This window comes from Anas platyrhynchos, chromosome 6 (genome assembly GCF_047663525.1).
Source record: "Anas platyrhynchos isolate ZD024472 breed Pekin duck chromosome 6, IASCAAS_PekinDuck_T2T, whole genome shotgun sequence".
Lineage (NCBI taxonomy): Eukaryota > Metazoa > Chordata > Aves > Anseriformes > Anatidae > Anas > Anas platyrhynchos.
The window spans coordinates 10,437,849-10,454,103 of NC_092592.1; the positions used below are offsets into that span (position 1 = coordinate 10,437,849).

Genomic DNA, 16,255 nt, shown 5'->3' on the forward strand with positions numbered 1-16,255 from the left:
GGGAGCAGGGTGCAAATAAGCAAGGTTGCAGTGCTGACTGGTATTTCTTCATGCAATGTGTGTACATGCATGTCCAAAGCTATTCATTGCTAACTGGTAAATTAAGAGAAATATTCAGCCTTGTTTTGTGGAGAAGAGTGATTTCAGAGTTAAAGCAATAAATTCTTTCTATCTCCAGTTGACAACTTTTCCTAGAGGTTTAGTGCCTGAAATAGGACATGCTGCTCCAGCTGAGACCCAAGCAAGGCTGTATAAAAGAGAGAGATTCCTTCCGTATATCTTCAAGGCTGTTACTTCTGTTTATACATCCCTGGTATGGTATTTGCCTTTTGTTGACTTATTTCAGCATGTCATACAATACACACAAAACAGCCCCCTCACCCTCATCATCTCCAGTTCAGTTACCCCACTCTAAAGCAGGAGCAATACAATCCTCCTCATCCCCTGTATGCTGTGTGTTTAGTTTACCAATAGATCAGGGCAGGTATTGCCCTTGTGCTGATCTGCGTGGAGCACTAATATTACCTGGTTTTTCAGGCATCGCTTCAATACAGCTATTCTGTGATAATTATAGTTATTATATAGGTAGATATTTTTACATATATGTGTATTACTTGCTCTTGCTAGGCCAAGAAAGAACCGAGTTTCCTGTGGACATTAATAGCTTTGTGAATTTTAAGCATCCACAACGTTTCTGAATTCTTATAGTGGCAGTGAATTTTTGTTGTTGTTTTGGATCAGTGTGTGATAATTACCTTTCTTGCACCAAGGGTTCCTTCCTACAGGTTTTTAGTGCTGAAATCCCAGTAGCTGGACTTTCACCGTTTTGCCAAATAAAATGTAAATCTGTGTTTCTCAAATGACCCTACGTAATCTTTGATGTTGGTTTTTACTTTCAGAAAACTGAGAATTTTCACATGCCATTGTTTTCAGTCAAAATCTACAGATTGATACTTGTGTGTTAACTTACTCCTTGGAAAGTGAGAAAAACGACATCTCTAAAATAGATGTTTGATAATGTTCTTACTCTTGTTACTGATTGTTAATGACTCTGCTTTTTAAACTTTTTCCCATAAAAGTCAAGTAATTGCTGCATGGGGTGTGCAGAACAGCTACAGTGCTGAAATCTTACTTGGGCAGCAGGCTGAGATTTTAGTGGTTCCCTGACTTAATTATGGTGAGGACCCTTTGAGAATGAGACAAAGATGGTCATTTGAACACGAGAATAGGAATAATGAATAATTAAGGAGTCTCGCTAAATGCTGAGAGTATTGTTTTGTTTGTTTTATATTTTCTTTTTTTTTTTTTTTTTTTTTTTTTTCCAGAAAATTAAGGATTTCTGTGTATCTTGGTGGGAACTAGGATCTTCACTGAAAATTCTACATCTAACTTTGCTAAAATGGGAAGTCTGTAATTAGAGTTAGAGGTAGAAATTAAGTCCTTTGCACTTGTCAAGATAGCTCAGTGTGCAAATGTTGTGCTGGAAAGGGAAGGAATTGAAACTACTATTCCTTATTGGCTCATATGCACCTGTCTGCATTGTCTTAGGAGTATTGGTTGTTACTAGCAGATTTTTTTTGCATGTGAAACTGCTCCAGGGAATTCAAGACTGAAAAATACCTAGCATACAGGTCAGTAAGTGTTTTTTGTTTATTTGTTTGTTTTTCTTGTGATTTCGGTGTTTATGCAGGGCAAAAATTCAACAAAAAATTCAACAGTGGAAAGTCTCGGGGCAACTGAGAAACGGTGAAAACTTCAGAGAATGCCTTTACAGATGGCTTCATTTATTTGGCAGTGTTTTATTGCAAAATAAAACAAGTAAGCTGCTCTCTGTGTGCAGAACTTAGCAACAAGAATATATGGGGACACTGGGTCACATTGTGCAGCCCCCTACTGTCAAAGGCAGGTGGGTGGTAAAATAATGCACTTGATACAGCCATGCAACTCTGCTTCTGTCCAAAGTTTCAGATGTTTTTCCTTTTGTGGCTTACAATGGGGAAGGTACAACAAATTTTTCATGGTCACAGATCTTCCTAAGGGCCACTAGCCCTTGATACACATTATGCAATGATTTGTGTGAAGGCTCGTATAGTCAGCATTTCCTTTAACGCAAAGTGTACATTTATGACTGCAACCTAATAAAATCAAAGCTGACTGGAAAATGATCCATTAATCACAGACAAAGGTGTTGCATCTATTTGTGAGTGGCTCATCCCCCTCTTTGTTTGGCAGCTACATTTGCTTAAGCAGATTCATTTATTACACTGCTGCAGGTGTCACAGTTGTGCAGTGGGATTGCTTTTTATGTCGCTTTTAATATGAGGCTGCTGCTGCTCCAAAAAAGGGACAGCAGGCGTGGACTTGATGCCGAGTAACTTGAAATACTGCAAAGACGTTTCCTGCTGCTGTTTCGTGTTATTTTTAAACCACTCTGAGACAAAGTGTTTTCCATCTGAGACAAACAGGGAATAGCTCCTCTTGTCTCAGTTTGGGAACTGGCAGAAGTGCTTCTGAAAGCCACCTCAGGCCCGTCTTGAGTTCTGCTTTTGTTGTGTTGAAGGAAAACCCTCTATGGGCTCAGAGCAGACCTCATACAAAGCCTACTTTTAAATGTAATCCCATGTGCTAGGATAACTTTTCCTGGCTGTGCTGGTGTAATTCGTAGGGTCATCTACCAGTTCCCCGAACTGAACTCTCTGGTGCCATGCAGCACCATCCTGCTGACCTCCCCACTGTTTTGGGGCTGTGTTGGTAGAACTGGGGGAGCACGGCTGGCAATACAGAGCACAGCTCAGAAGTTAGGAATCTGGGAACGCTAACATGCTGATAAATTGCTGATTTCAGAAAGGTATTTAGAAGTTCCAAATGTTGGTAAGTATGTCAATGATCATGATATAATATTAATCTCAGGTACAGTTGTTTCAGTTGTTAACGTGCTTGAAACCAATTTACTACCTTTTCATGGTGTGAGTGAGTTTTGTTAGCATCCCTAGGACATCAGTACTTGGTGTATTTCAGGCCTGGTTGAAGGCTGTTATTTAACTAGTAGGGAAGAACACACAAAAAAGTTTCAGAAAAGTGCATGTTGGTATAATTTCAGTGGTTCCCAGTAAATATAGGTTTTTACCAATATTATTTTGGAGGAAAGAAGAAAAGAGAGAGATTGTTTTGTGTATTAGCTCAGCTACAATTCAGACTAGAAATCTTACTGTGCTCCTTGCATCAGATACATTTCTTGGGTTCCTCCACAGTTGCATGTACAAGCCCACTCAAAGTCTATATTCCAATTCATGTGTCTCTATAAATAAGTTACACCAATATTTTTTTCTTAATTTGCTGTGAGTCAGACATGAAACTTTCTTTATACTGTTTTTGCAGTACAATTAATATTAATTTGTCACTTCAGGCTTTTTGAGGCCAGTAGAAAAAAAAATCCTCTTTCACAAGTCAGGGTTTGCAGTCTCCAGGTATGGGGTACTCTGCAGTCTTCTGTATTCAGACTTTCTCCTCTGTTGGTGCACAAGTGCATTGTTTCCTCTCTCCCAGTTTGCAGGCAGATTTACCATGCCTATGTGATGGCCCAGGACAGCTGAAGATTTACTGCTCCGTTTTCTCTGCCTCTTAGGCCAGGGGTTTGAGTCTCAGGTCAGCTTTTGAATTGTCCCAGTTTGCCATGCAAGTCTTAAAGGCAAACCAAAATCAGTACTTTTCTTTAAATGTTGTGCCCTAAACTGGGACTTAATGAGGAGTTTGCAGACAGCTCAGCCATCCTTGTACAGGGAGTGTACTGGACTGCAGGAGGTGCAGCTTAGTAGTAAGCCATTGTTAGGAATGAACAAACACCCTTTGGCCATTAGCACTGTGTCCCCAAATTTGTGTGATTTTCCAAAGCTTTCTTAAACATATGCCGTAAAAAAGTCAAGTAAGAAGTGATTTGTAATTCTATAAGATTCCAAATTTTGTAGTGTAACTTCAAAGGAGTTAAGGGACAAACACTATAAAAGTGGTCTATAAAATGCAGTTTAGAGTTTTCCCTTCTCTCCATGTACTGCATGCATCCCTTTTTGACTCTGTTACGTTTCATCATACAGTTTCTCTGGGATTGTTACTGCCAAAGTAGAATACTGATAGAAGAGGTAGGTAGCTGGGGAAACTCCACTTGCAAGGCAGCTGAAGAGAAGGGCAGAACAAACCCTTAACTTTTCTCATTTTCCATGCATTTGTTACTTGGTGACCTTAATGCTTTTCTGCATGTTTGAAGACTGGGTCCATCCTGCCCTAACACCAGATGTGTGAAAAGGAGATAAAAGTAGACAAAAGCAAATGCTAAATAAGCTTTTAGTCTCACTTTTTTTTTTTTGAGATGCTAGGCCTACTAGCCTTACAGATGAATGCTGCCTGGTCTTAGGAGTCTCCTTTGAAGCTTTGAAGGGCTAGTTTATGAGGTAACAGAGTTTCAAAGAGCTTTTTTTTTTTTTTTTTTTTTTTTGGCTAGAATTCTTATTTCTTTTTGTTATCCGTACAACTTGTTTTAATGTTTGGGAAAATGTAGACATACCTTCTTTACTAGTAAGTACTCAGTGACCTTGTAGCACTGTACGTGTTTATAAGCCTTCATTGATCTATGGTGATCTAAGCAGCCTAAATTTTGAATGTTTTTATGGTGTTATGTCTACCATAATTTGTATCATGTGTTTTAATAAATCTGGATTTTTAGCAGATTATTGGTAAACCAATATTTGTATGATTGTAATTTTTTTTTGTGTTGCATACTTAATATATATATGTGATGATGTCATGACTTAATATATATATGTGATGACATCATGATGCTGTCTTTGCTCTATAAGCATTTGAGTAATCAATAAATTAACTCCATTAATTAGACCACAAGCATATTTTTCCCTATAACTTCTTAGGTTTTTCTTAACATCTGTCTCCATGTTGTGTGCTAATGTTGTTTTACAGTCTTTTGAGGGTAGTTTTAACAGTGTGACTACTAGGTTTAACTAATCCAAGTGACATACTTCACTTTCAAGTTGATAAAATCAATTCCTAGTCACTGTTACAATTTTGTGAGCTGATGATAAGTAGATGTTGTTAGACTAACAAACTTTAATGTCCCATTGTTCAAGTAAGATACAGTTCATCATTCTCCATAACTTTATCAGGACCCTGTGGATTGTAGTGAAACAGTCATTGGCATTTCATTAACTTTGTAATTAAGGGTGAAATCAAATAGCTTAATTATTTTACTGAAGTCTGAAAAGAAGCGCTTAATGAAGTTTTCTAGTACCTAATTCCCTTGAAGTGAGTTATGACATCTGGCATGAAAACCTTTGTGCTTCATCCAACTATCAGTCTGGCAGTGCCCTATCACCTTCCAGTGGATGATGCCAGTTCACCATTTCCCCCAAAGCAGAAATTCTACTGCATACGCAGTCTGTTTTCCATAGGGGTCTGGATCTTTTATTCACACCTTTTGCATAACCTCTTTTCTATTTGAGTGTTTCAGACTGTAAGCTACACAGAATCTCCCTAGTACTACTTCAAACTATAAGGGATCTTTTTTTTGGACTGTTGCTTTAATAGCTAAAATGTAAATTCTTAAAATCCTAGCTTGAAAAGGCTAGGATTTTATTTTATTTTATTTTTTATTTTTTACAATTCCTGAAATCTAATTCACGGGCTTGGAACCTGTATTTCAAGCCAGGGCTGTAGTACACATAATAAAAATATCTACATGATAAGTCCAGTTGGTTAATTAGCTGCAAAGATACTTGGGATGATGCAGGCTTGCCTGACAGATAAAATCTTTGCACTTATGCATATCTCAAGGGATTGGGCAAGTTCACTTATTATCCTCATTTGTTAAAATAATTGTCATTAACAAAAGCTTGGGCTACTTTCCCTGTGCATGGAAATACAGCCTGTACATAAGGTGGCATTAAGGCTTTTAACCTGCCTATGCACCGGTTATTTCTCTGCCAACGTTTCAGAAAGTATGCTTCAAGTATTTTAAGCATACGATGCTTTATAATGCATTATTTGTATTTTCATCTAATAAGGTTATTTAGGCATAAATTTCAGGCTAATGTGGTTAAAAGGTATATAGAACATCACAGGATTAGCATGCAAGTGGTGAATGACAGCAGTATTCACTTAATTTATGGCTTGAATAAGAAGTTGGTTTTGTAAAGTAAAGGCTCATGAGTCTTCCAAATCCCGATGGAAATGTGCTGGGAATGAGAGAGACCCAACTCTCCGCAGTTCTGTTGAATTTATTTTCAGTTCCGGTCCTTCCTTAGTGTTTGAGTACTTCCCTGCTAGTAACTGAGTTCTGTTGGAGAGGGAACTCATGTCAACTCTGTTTTAAAGAGGAAGAGCTGAGCTTCAGAGAATTACTTCCAAGGTCATGTAGACAGCTTGTGAGCTATAGAAAGCAAAGCCTGAGGTGTAATTTTTATTTTATTTTAAGCATGAGGCAGACTTCCATTTCCCATGAACACCTGACTGTTTCTCCACCGGTCTCCTTGAGATAGCTCCTCCAGCCCCTTAAACCAGCAGTTTTGCCCAGTTCCTCTCTACAGTAGGGCTCCTTTGGTACAAACCGTGGAGTCTTCTCATTGCTTCCCTGTGTTTCACTGAAGAGCTGGGCCAAAATCCAGATAAATGCCTGAATGTGCCCTTTGCTTGCAGTTATGTTCCTTGCACTATAGTTGAAAACATGTTCAGATCATTGAGATACTCTTTGCATCTTTAAAAGCAGAAATGTGTTTATTCAAGCTTCTAGCACATAGAGAAGAGGGAATTTGCTGCTTCTGATACAACACTAGGCATTGCCAAAGTGCAGCATTCCTCCTTCCACAACTTTGACGAGGCAGTATATCAGCCTTCCAAAGAGGTTCAGAGGGGAGGAGTAGGGAGAGGTACATGGTGGTATGTGGGTACAGTGAGGTTTAGATACAGGCAGTAAGCTGTGTGATTTTACTGTATCAGAAGGAAAGGTCCCTGAGGTCTCGTAACTGTGGTTGGTCTCCATCCTCAAGCATTTCCTGAGAGTTGTCCCAAACCAAACAACTTCTAAAACCTAGTTTATTAGCCTGTGAACAGTAGACAAACAGTGCATTATGTGCTGCCTTCTGGATAACATACAGAATGCTCAAAGTAGTTTCTGTTTTGGAGATTTAAAAGGTTATTTTGCTCTTAGCCATGTCATGTGCAAACTAGTGCAGTGGATGCATGCCATTTACTGGACCTCACAGCCTGGATTCAGAAAACATCTCCCAAGTTCCAGGGAGGAGCATTGACAGCCTCGTGAGACTGCTCTGGATTTTGTGCTGAGTTCTGATGGTTCAATATGATTTTGCTAATTGCACTTAAATTCACATGTAACTGTTTTTGTGTTTTGCTTTTTTTTAAAATACATTTTGTGTTCCTTCCCTCAGGAGAGGAATGCCAGTATTGTCTCAAATATGCTGATTCCACTTTCAGGAACTTTTGATTCTTACCTAAAATAAATGAGACTGCCTTAAAATGCTAGTCTTCATTACTACGAAGCGTGCTACTAAGAATACTGGGAAAGGTTAAAAACAGCATTTTTTTTTTATTATTTTTTTTTTTTAGACAAGCTGCTGATCGTTCATATTTGTATAGAAAAAAATATGGTTCCTTATTTACTAGATACTTGTTCTGTGTTCATACTAGTAAAAGATCCTCCTGTAGGCCTGTAATGCTGCTGCTATTTTACCTCCCATAATGAATATTCAAAAGCTGCAGTCATTGAGGACTCAGGTGGCAAAAATAGTAAGATGATTGAAGTGAGCCTTGACAAAAAGCCTAAAAGTATATTCCTAACTACATGGAAATAGTGCTTATTCCCCTTTCTGACCACGTAAAGAATGGTGCCAGGAAATCTCCCATGAATTAAATGCCTCTTTCACATACTAGCATGATCGCATCTTTCTGTATGATGTGTTGTAATAAGTATGTTTAAAAAAAAAGGAAAAAGACAACAGGGCTTTCTGTAATCCTCTCTCACCAAATGTATTGGAATTGAAAAATGGGTATAAAGGACACACTGTTAAGATACGGCAATGCATGCATTGTTTTCTACATAATGCAGTCAGGGTCTCCATGGTAAAAAGAAATTTTTATTTTATTTTTTTTTGTCACCATCAGCAGTTAACCTAAAGTAGGAGCTGCTCCATTTCATTATAGGTTAAATGACTTTCCACGCAAAACTGGCTGAGAAATGTAAATCATTAGTGCTATTTTTTTTCATGGGTTTTTAAAATGTGCTTCAGGATTAGTGAAGAAAATGCAGTGCAGCATATGTTATTGTTCTGGATTTTTTTTTAATAGAAAGCCCTGCTTTTCAGCATTCCCCCTTCAGTGGAGTCACTTAGACACTTCCAGCTGGTGGCAGGGGATACAGCCATAATACAGCTTTCTCTGTCCCAGCTGTCTTTTTCATTACGTTAAATGCATTACGATGGCTGCAGTGTTTTATAAAGGTTCAGGTACAGAAAGGTACAGGAAGAAATCTGCAACTATGTATTTTTGTAGTGACTGCAAGCTTCTGTGAGATCTCTGAATCCTGAATGTGTTCCTGGCTCTGGTCACAGATTTCCTTCCAGTCATTGGAACATTTGCTGTAAGGGCTGGTTAAAGGTGCCCGAGGAAATCACCTTTTACAAGGGAGCATTGTTGTAAAGGATTTCTAATGCATTATGGCTCACGCAGCATCACAGTTAAAGAAAAACAGGGATTTAGAAATTAATGCTGAAGAAGAAACTGAGAAAAAAAGAAAACACAGGAAAAGATCCCGGGATCGGAAGAAAAAGGTATCTAAATCTGTGCCAAATTGTGACAGAGTTTCTTTTGTTTCAATTTTCTTACCTTGCAATTGAACTATCAAAGCTTGTTCTCACATGTAACGTGGTAGCTGTCGGAGCAATTTGTTAACATTTTAAAACTGCATTGATAACTACAACTGGGGGGTTTGTAAAGCAATTGAATGTTTAATTGGATATTAGTTGATTGCAGTGATGATGCAGAAGGTGTCCGTTCATTTCACAGATAAATCACTTGTGTTACCTTGATATGCAAACTGTCTGTGAGTTGGAATTAGTTTGTAACCATGATGTGAGGTAAAATGCTGAGCTTTCTTGTGGGTTTAACAGAATAATAGTTAAGCCTTACATACATATATGTAAGGGGAATGTGTGTGGAGGAAGATTTTTTTCTTTGTGTTGGGACTGTGTCACATGCTTGGCTTCTGAAACATCCATTTTTGGGATAATGTTACAGAAATAGGGTGTCTTATTGTTTCTATTTTTTCTTAAGAGCGAACTGTGTTACAGAATTCAGCCATAACAATCTGTTATTAGCAACTTCCTATTGTTAGGGAAATAGGTGACAATAGGTGACAGATCTCAGAGCCAATTTCTTTTTTTTTTTTTTTTTCTGTTTTCTTCTTTAGATTTGTCTTAGATGCAGAAAATCCTCCAGCATACTAGGACCTGAAAAAATCAGCAGGCACTGCATTGCTCATTGTTCAGTTAAGGAGCTTCTGTGTGATGCAAGCCTGACTATTTTTCTCCAAGGTATCAGGCAAAATAGTTACAGTTTGTGTTATAATGACAGCTAATGAGGACAGCCACTTTGGCTTCTCTGTGGATGTCCTTAAAAATGACACCTTAAACCCTGCTCCACTGAAAGAAGGCCCTGCCATGATTTTTGGTTGTGTTTCATGGCAATTTTTCAAGAAAATATCAAGAAGCCTGTTGTCTTAACAGAAACCTGGGCATGTAGTATTTCTGTGTGTCTTTGTGAAATCCCCCTAAGGGGGATTGGATAATCTTCATATGCTCAGAGAAGCGGTGCATGTGCTTGCTAAATGACATGTAGATTTCCTCTAACATATGTGCATCTTTTGGTTGGGTGAGAGTCAGCATTTCCTTGCCCTTTTCTCTTATTTCTCGGTGGTGGCAGTGCTATACATAATGAAAAGCACTAAGAAACCCACTGCCTTCTGTTCTAGTGAACACATTAGGAGACCGTTTAGATGGCTGCAGTGAATGTACTGCAGCAAGTTAGCTGTACATATTTTTTCTGAGTGAATGTATATGTAAAGATCTTCTGAATCATCTTCCAATATAAATGGAAGTGTGAAAAATAAGATTCTGTCTTGGGGCCCTGCTGTTTGAAACTGGCCCGAATTAGTAATATTTCTTTTCTTTGCTGTTTAGGTTCTTTGCAGGTCTGTAATGTAGCTGCTGGGGTGGGTTTCCCCATCCAAGCTGAAAAGGACCACAGCAGTTGTGCATTTTAGGAGCTGGTGGTCAACCCATATTTATTTACCTGTGGGTTGTGAGTTACAATGTATAGTTTAAGTTACCTCTGCTTGTGGTGTAGGAAGCCCACGTTGTACTTGATGTGCTTAAGTTTAACAATAGTATGCCTGCCAGTATACATATACTGTCTTTGTGTGAGGGTGCTTTGGCACAGTTTGTAATTAGAGCAATGTAGAAGGGATGTGGCAGTGAGAGGCTCTTGATTCAGTGAGGTGAGACAATTGCTTTGTAGACAAAAATGCTTTATTGTTTATACAACATAGTGCTGTAAAATGGAAATCTCTTAGCAACCAGAGTGGCACATGGATAAAATATCAACCTATTAATCTCAAATGTCTGGATTTTTTTCAGTATTTTATTTCTGCATCTTAAGAGTGAGATAAAATAGAGTTTTCACTCTATCAAAGACTTTCATTGTTTTTTTCCTTTGTGTCATGCTGGAATTTGGTAGCTTGTTCCAATTTCTTTGAGGATTTCCTTAGGACTTGGCAGATTCAGGGTGGGTAGTGGCTACTAGGAGAATGGAGCAAAACCCATCAACTTTAACATTTATATATTTGGGCATCAGTATACCTACAGCAGAAAACGGTTTGCCAACCGGTATGTGAGGCGTAGGAAGTCCAGGAATTGTGGTTTGTCATTTTGTACTTTCCTGACTATTTAAAACATTTTCCCCCCAATTTTTCCACTATGAGTTGTGAGTCACTTCTTGTTCCTCTGCACCACCCACAAGCAAGCAGTACTCGTTTTTTTTTTTTTTGTTGATCACATGATACTGCACAAAGCTAACCCTTTGCCTAAGCAGCATACAGAGCTTTAGGGTCTTCCAGGCACATTGGTAGCAGCAATTAGTGCTAACATTCCTGGATGATTTATTCAGTAAGGTGACTGAGGCAACCAATGGTTAGAAAGTAAGGCTGGTGGGAGCACGCAGTGTCCTAGGCTGGATGATGCCAGCAATGGTCATGCTGATTTGTGTCGCTGAGTAGTTTTAGCATTGCAGTCTAAGGTTAGTATTTCACAGGTTTTGACTGGCTAAGCAACTTAAAGTGTAATAATGTTTCTGTTAAGGCTTCCTTCAATATTTGTATGAGAGAAATGACCTTTTTAAAAATATGCAAAACAAAACCCTGTATTATATGCAATCCCACTTTATTTCAAGCTGAGATTTTCCAAATTGCTGCACTTCCTTTGTAGAAACACAGTGCTTCTGTGCACCACGGGCCCACCACGGTGTGTGTTTGCTTGAATTTGAGGCATTTCTAAAGATTCAGAGTTTAAATAGTTTAGTTCATACAAGAGAAAGATGGGACCAAGAAATGCAGCAAGTACAGTGAAGGATCTGCATTATACAGCTTCCAATTTATTCTGTTCAATTTCATTTTACAGCTTCAAGCAATCCTGCTTCTGGGTGGTTGTGCAGTGTCCTACACTGCAAGTATTTTGAGTACACCCAAGGACAGACTGCCTTAAATGATACCTCAGAACAAGCCAAGACACCTTTAATACTAAGTGATTGATACGGTTTGCTTGATTCCTTATAGTTTGGCTTATGAAAAGTAGAAATTGTTTATCCTGTAGTAATGTGTGGAAGGAAGTTACTTAGTGCCATTCCTAAAATAGATTTTTTTTTTCCTTCCGTACATAATAGAAGAGAAGGGTAGCTTTTGGCACATACTCAATGATTTATGTTTTATGCAATATTCAGTAAGACTGAAGTGGTTTCCATTTGCCTGTAGTGTTCAGGAACTAGCATGTTCTTTGGGGACACAGAATAGCACCATCATGATGCAAGGCCTGTGTGCTGCCATCTCTGAGATGTTGAAGGCTGCTGCTGTCACATCCACTGCTGCTGCAAACTTATGGGTAGCAGGGGAAGTAATAGGTGCTAATGTTGCAAGTCTTGGCTATTTCATCTTGAGACTTGTGGTGTTTGAAAGTGTTACAGCTTCCAGGTGTGCTGGAAAAATTGCTCAGGACTATGCTACTGGTTAAATTTAAATCCTATGTCAGCAGCGGTGGACCTGTAGGTGTGCGGCTGCTGGTGGGGCACAGAGGAGCTTGCCCACCTCCCAGGCTGGGCTGCTCCTTGCTGCCAGGGCCTGCTGGGGCTGCTCAGGTGAGCAGGGCCGGGAGCACCCCTGGGCAGTGGGACCCAGGTGGGCTGCAGCACGAGGGGCTGTGATCTTAAAAAGTAATTGGTATAGAACTGGTGCAGTGTTCATGTGCATCAAAGCCTAATAGTTACCAGGTAAAGCTAGGAGGGTGAGCTTCAAAGCTTTAAACTTAGAAAGCAAGTGCAAATCACCATGTATTTTTAAATTTTTAATCTCATGATTTTCAAACAAATCTGCAGAACAGTGAGATTTACTTCATGGTTTCTGAACAGTTGAACTTGATAGTAACAAATCTAAACATGTAGGGCACAAATGATTGTGCCTTAACTCATTTGTGTTAAGGCACAAACCCTGAAGGTATTGCGCCAATGCACCTGGGAGCATGATGTCACAAAGGAGAGGATGTAGATCAGGACATGACGGAAAAATTGTTGAAGTCGATGGATCTTGCCAAGGTGCTAGGAAAACTTGGATCATGTCCTTGATTTTGGACATGATGCTCCCTGTCAGAGGCAAATACTAAAAATTGCAGGGCATTTTGGTAGCTATTTAGGGTCACTGGTGGATGTGGTATCTTCTAGCAGCAGTGAGTTCTTAGCAGCTGGAGTTCTGGTGGTGAAAGAGTGTTTCTATTCAGCTGACAAAAACAATTCTTTCTTTGAAGATGACCCCCCAAATAATGAAAAGATTGCATTGTATTTTGTGGGTAGCACTACAGCATCATTTGAAGTGGGCACTGCGCAGTGTTACTTTCTTGTTTATAAACCCAGAAAATGTTTTATGCTGTTAGAAAATTACATTTAATTGAGGCAGGTTTTAGAATGTTCTCACCTCTTCTTCTGCCTCCTTGATGCCTCAGGGTTGGGCAACTGCCATGGATGGCTATTAGTTATTATGGAAACGTCAGTTTGGGTTATAAACCACATTATATTTAATTAATGTTATCAGCTCATGGTGGGAGGAGATGGGGAGGACATAGGACTTAACAATAGGTGGTCTTTCCATTATAGGAAGATTGTTAAATGACTAGATTTAGAGCTGGACTCTCAGCGAGTGTAAATCAATACTGTTTCAGCTACCTGGATGGTATTAATGGAGTCTTTTATTCTTCTGTCTTTTCCACCTAGGCTGGGCATTATTTGTTCTTTGGGGGTGGGGGGGGGAGGAGGAGGGCTGAGAGGAGAAGGGGCAGAGGGAAGTGTATCTTCCAGGGAAAATGGATGCTTTGGAAGAAGAAGAAAGATGAAAAGGGTTATTTGGTGAACAATGTCTAAAAACAAAAACACAACAAATCTTGTGATTGTGAATGTTCAGCACTGTTCCAAAATTCAAAGCCCTGCTGAATGTTGTGCTATAAAGTTGCCTGAACTGTGTCTTTGGGATGAGTCCCAGGTACTTTGATACAATTCCTTGCCTATTCAGTAAATATTTGTGACTGAGTCAAAATATTTGTGAGTAGTTTAACTGACTGAGCACCTGCTAAAACTGGGTGTTAGACTCAGTTAGCCCTCATCTGATTTGGCTAGGATCTGCGTTATTCAGGTGTGGTGTGGGTAGAGGCAAGAAATGGAGAAGCAAATTTGAGCTGAATTTAACTTCCCCTCCTGCCTTCCCCCTGACTTAATTCATTTGCAAAGCCTAATGCTTTCCTGTGTTGATTTGGATGGGAGTCAGAAGACAAGGCACTGCTGTTCAGTTGGTCATACAACTGTTGGGATCACCAGTGGAGTAGTAGTGGGGACAGCTGTGGTGCTAGCACAGGACTGCTCTGCAAAGGGGACAGAACCAGGCCCAAAGATTTTGGTTGGCCCTGTGGAGTTGGAAACCTCTTAGCAACCCCACAAGTTATCCCCGCCCCCCTTGCTAGACTGGGATATGTGGGGCCCCTTTTAGATAATGAGCTTGATGTAGACAATACAGCTGCCCCATGTTGTTCCTGCCTTCAGTTACCTAACGTAGGCTGTAGCCCTTTATATTTAATGGAAAAGCCTAGGTTCCTTCAGAGGATAGTTCAGTGCATGTAAGCGAGACAATTTACAGCAGTGCCCTCATTTTCAAATATATGAGTACCTTCCAGCCCTGCAGCTTCAGCTGTGAGCTATGGGCATTTGGGCATCCTGTAAATCAGGTCCTGGCATCTGTGGTTGATCTTTGGAATTGTATAACATGCTTAAAAACTGTTCTAGTATGTCTGCTATCTGAGTGGGGTGGTTTTGTGAGCTCAACTTTGTTGGCTGGCACGTTGGTTAGTTAAAGGTAACCTAGAAGAGGTTATCTCTTGGTTTTATTTTTGGAGAGATTGAAATCACTGTATGGAATCTGGAGAGGGAAATGCAACAGAATGCTTCTTTAGTATTTATTCAAGTAAGACTAATATGGGCAGGAGAACTAGAGTGAAAGAAGAGGCTTGTTTTGCTAATTGAAAAAGAAAATTGCTCTGAAATGTGTTTATTTAAAAAAAAGAAAAAAGAAGCTGATGTTTCCCATTATTTACAAAGCTATGACTTTAGTAGTGAGTTCATCCCAAGTGAGGTTGTTAGTGCTCTGAGATGTTCCCAAGTAGTTTAACACCTTTATGTTATATACCAGAAATAAAGCTTGATACTGCCTTTGTAGTCACAGAAGGATGCAGGACACATTGTATTGCTTCATCTCCTTCATCTCAGCAAAATCTTATACATTTTTCTTTGGTTTATTTGAATGAATTGAAATGTAGTTTACCCAACTGTTTGTTAAGCTGTTATATTCTGTTAATAATAACTGTTTTGTTAACAATTTTGAATTTTAGTTTACTGGGCAGGTGAAGGGTCTAAGATGTTGTGCTATAGCAACTTATGTATCAATTTTAAACGTTTGTAGTTCTTTTTAATATCTTTCTAATCTTTCCTTGGAAAACATTGTTAAAGAGAAAACAACGAGGTACAAGGGATTCAATTATGCTGTGTGTTTTATTGTACAAATGCTGATCTCCCATTTTAGGCAGAATATAGCCTACTCCCTACTTATCCACTTGGAATTAAGAGGACTATAGCATTTGTTACTTCTTGTTAAAGTTAGTGGTATCCTAGGCATTTGTTAACACATTGAGCACAAGAAGGTAATGAAGTTCTGTACCTTAACCAGGTATTTGCTACCCAATCATGGCAAATGATACAGACACAATGTCAGCTTTTATTCTGTGAGTGTGGCATGCTATTTATCCTAGTGCCTAGTGGGGGGCTCAGCAAAATCTGTCAGTAGTGTTAAACATGGTGTCTCCGGTGACCCCTTCTCTAACCAGAGACAAGAAGGCTCCTGAGGTGCCTGATGTTTCACCCATGGAAGCAGTCCAGAACCAGAAAGGCTGTGGTCTTGCTACTTGTCTCCCTTGTGAGGGAGGGGATGGGTATGTCATGTTGATACCTGATCCACTGTCAGTGGAAATCAAGGGGAGAGCCTCTGATTTTTCACTTTTCTGCAGAACATTCTGTGATGGCTTGGAGAAAATTGTGGTTTGTAGACTCTGAACAAGTTCCTGAAAGCTGTCAGTTCTGGTGCTTATTGAGGGAGAAGTCACTGGGCACTACATAAGCTTTAATTATGTTCATGTGTTCCACACCCATCTATACTACCCCTTTAAATGCATATACATAGGCAGGATGAGGCTATACTATATCATTACTTTTATTTTTGAAAGCGGGAAAGCCTATCCCTTTCTTTTTTCCCTCCTGTGAAAATTCGTAGATCTGAGCTACAGACCTAATCTTAACCCTGTGTCCTCTGTCTTTTGAAAAATGATTT

The 16,255-nt window shown here is 39.3% G+C and overlaps 1 protein-coding gene across 10 annotated transcripts in view; it reads left to right on the forward strand.

Moving 5' to 3' along the window:
• The window catches only part of ANK3 (ankyrin 3), a 355,138-nt gene that overhangs the window by 145,345 nt on the left and 193,538 nt on the right, over window positions 1-16,255 (forward strand). Inside the window, exon 1 of one of the 10 annotated variants that reach the window (XM_072040030.1) lies at window positions 8,224-8,846. The exons of 6 other annotated variants lie outside the window; for them this stretch is intronic. In XM_072040030.1, coding sequence (XP_071896131.1) covers window positions 8,733-8,846 — 114 coding nt within the window. In that variant the 5' untranslated portion in view covers window positions 8,224-8,732. Of the gene's footprint in view, window positions 1-8,223; window positions 8,847-16,255 lie in introns of those variants that run through there. 3 more of the 10 variants (XM_072040031.1, XM_072040015.1, XM_021269543.4) reach the window with 3 other exon arrangements.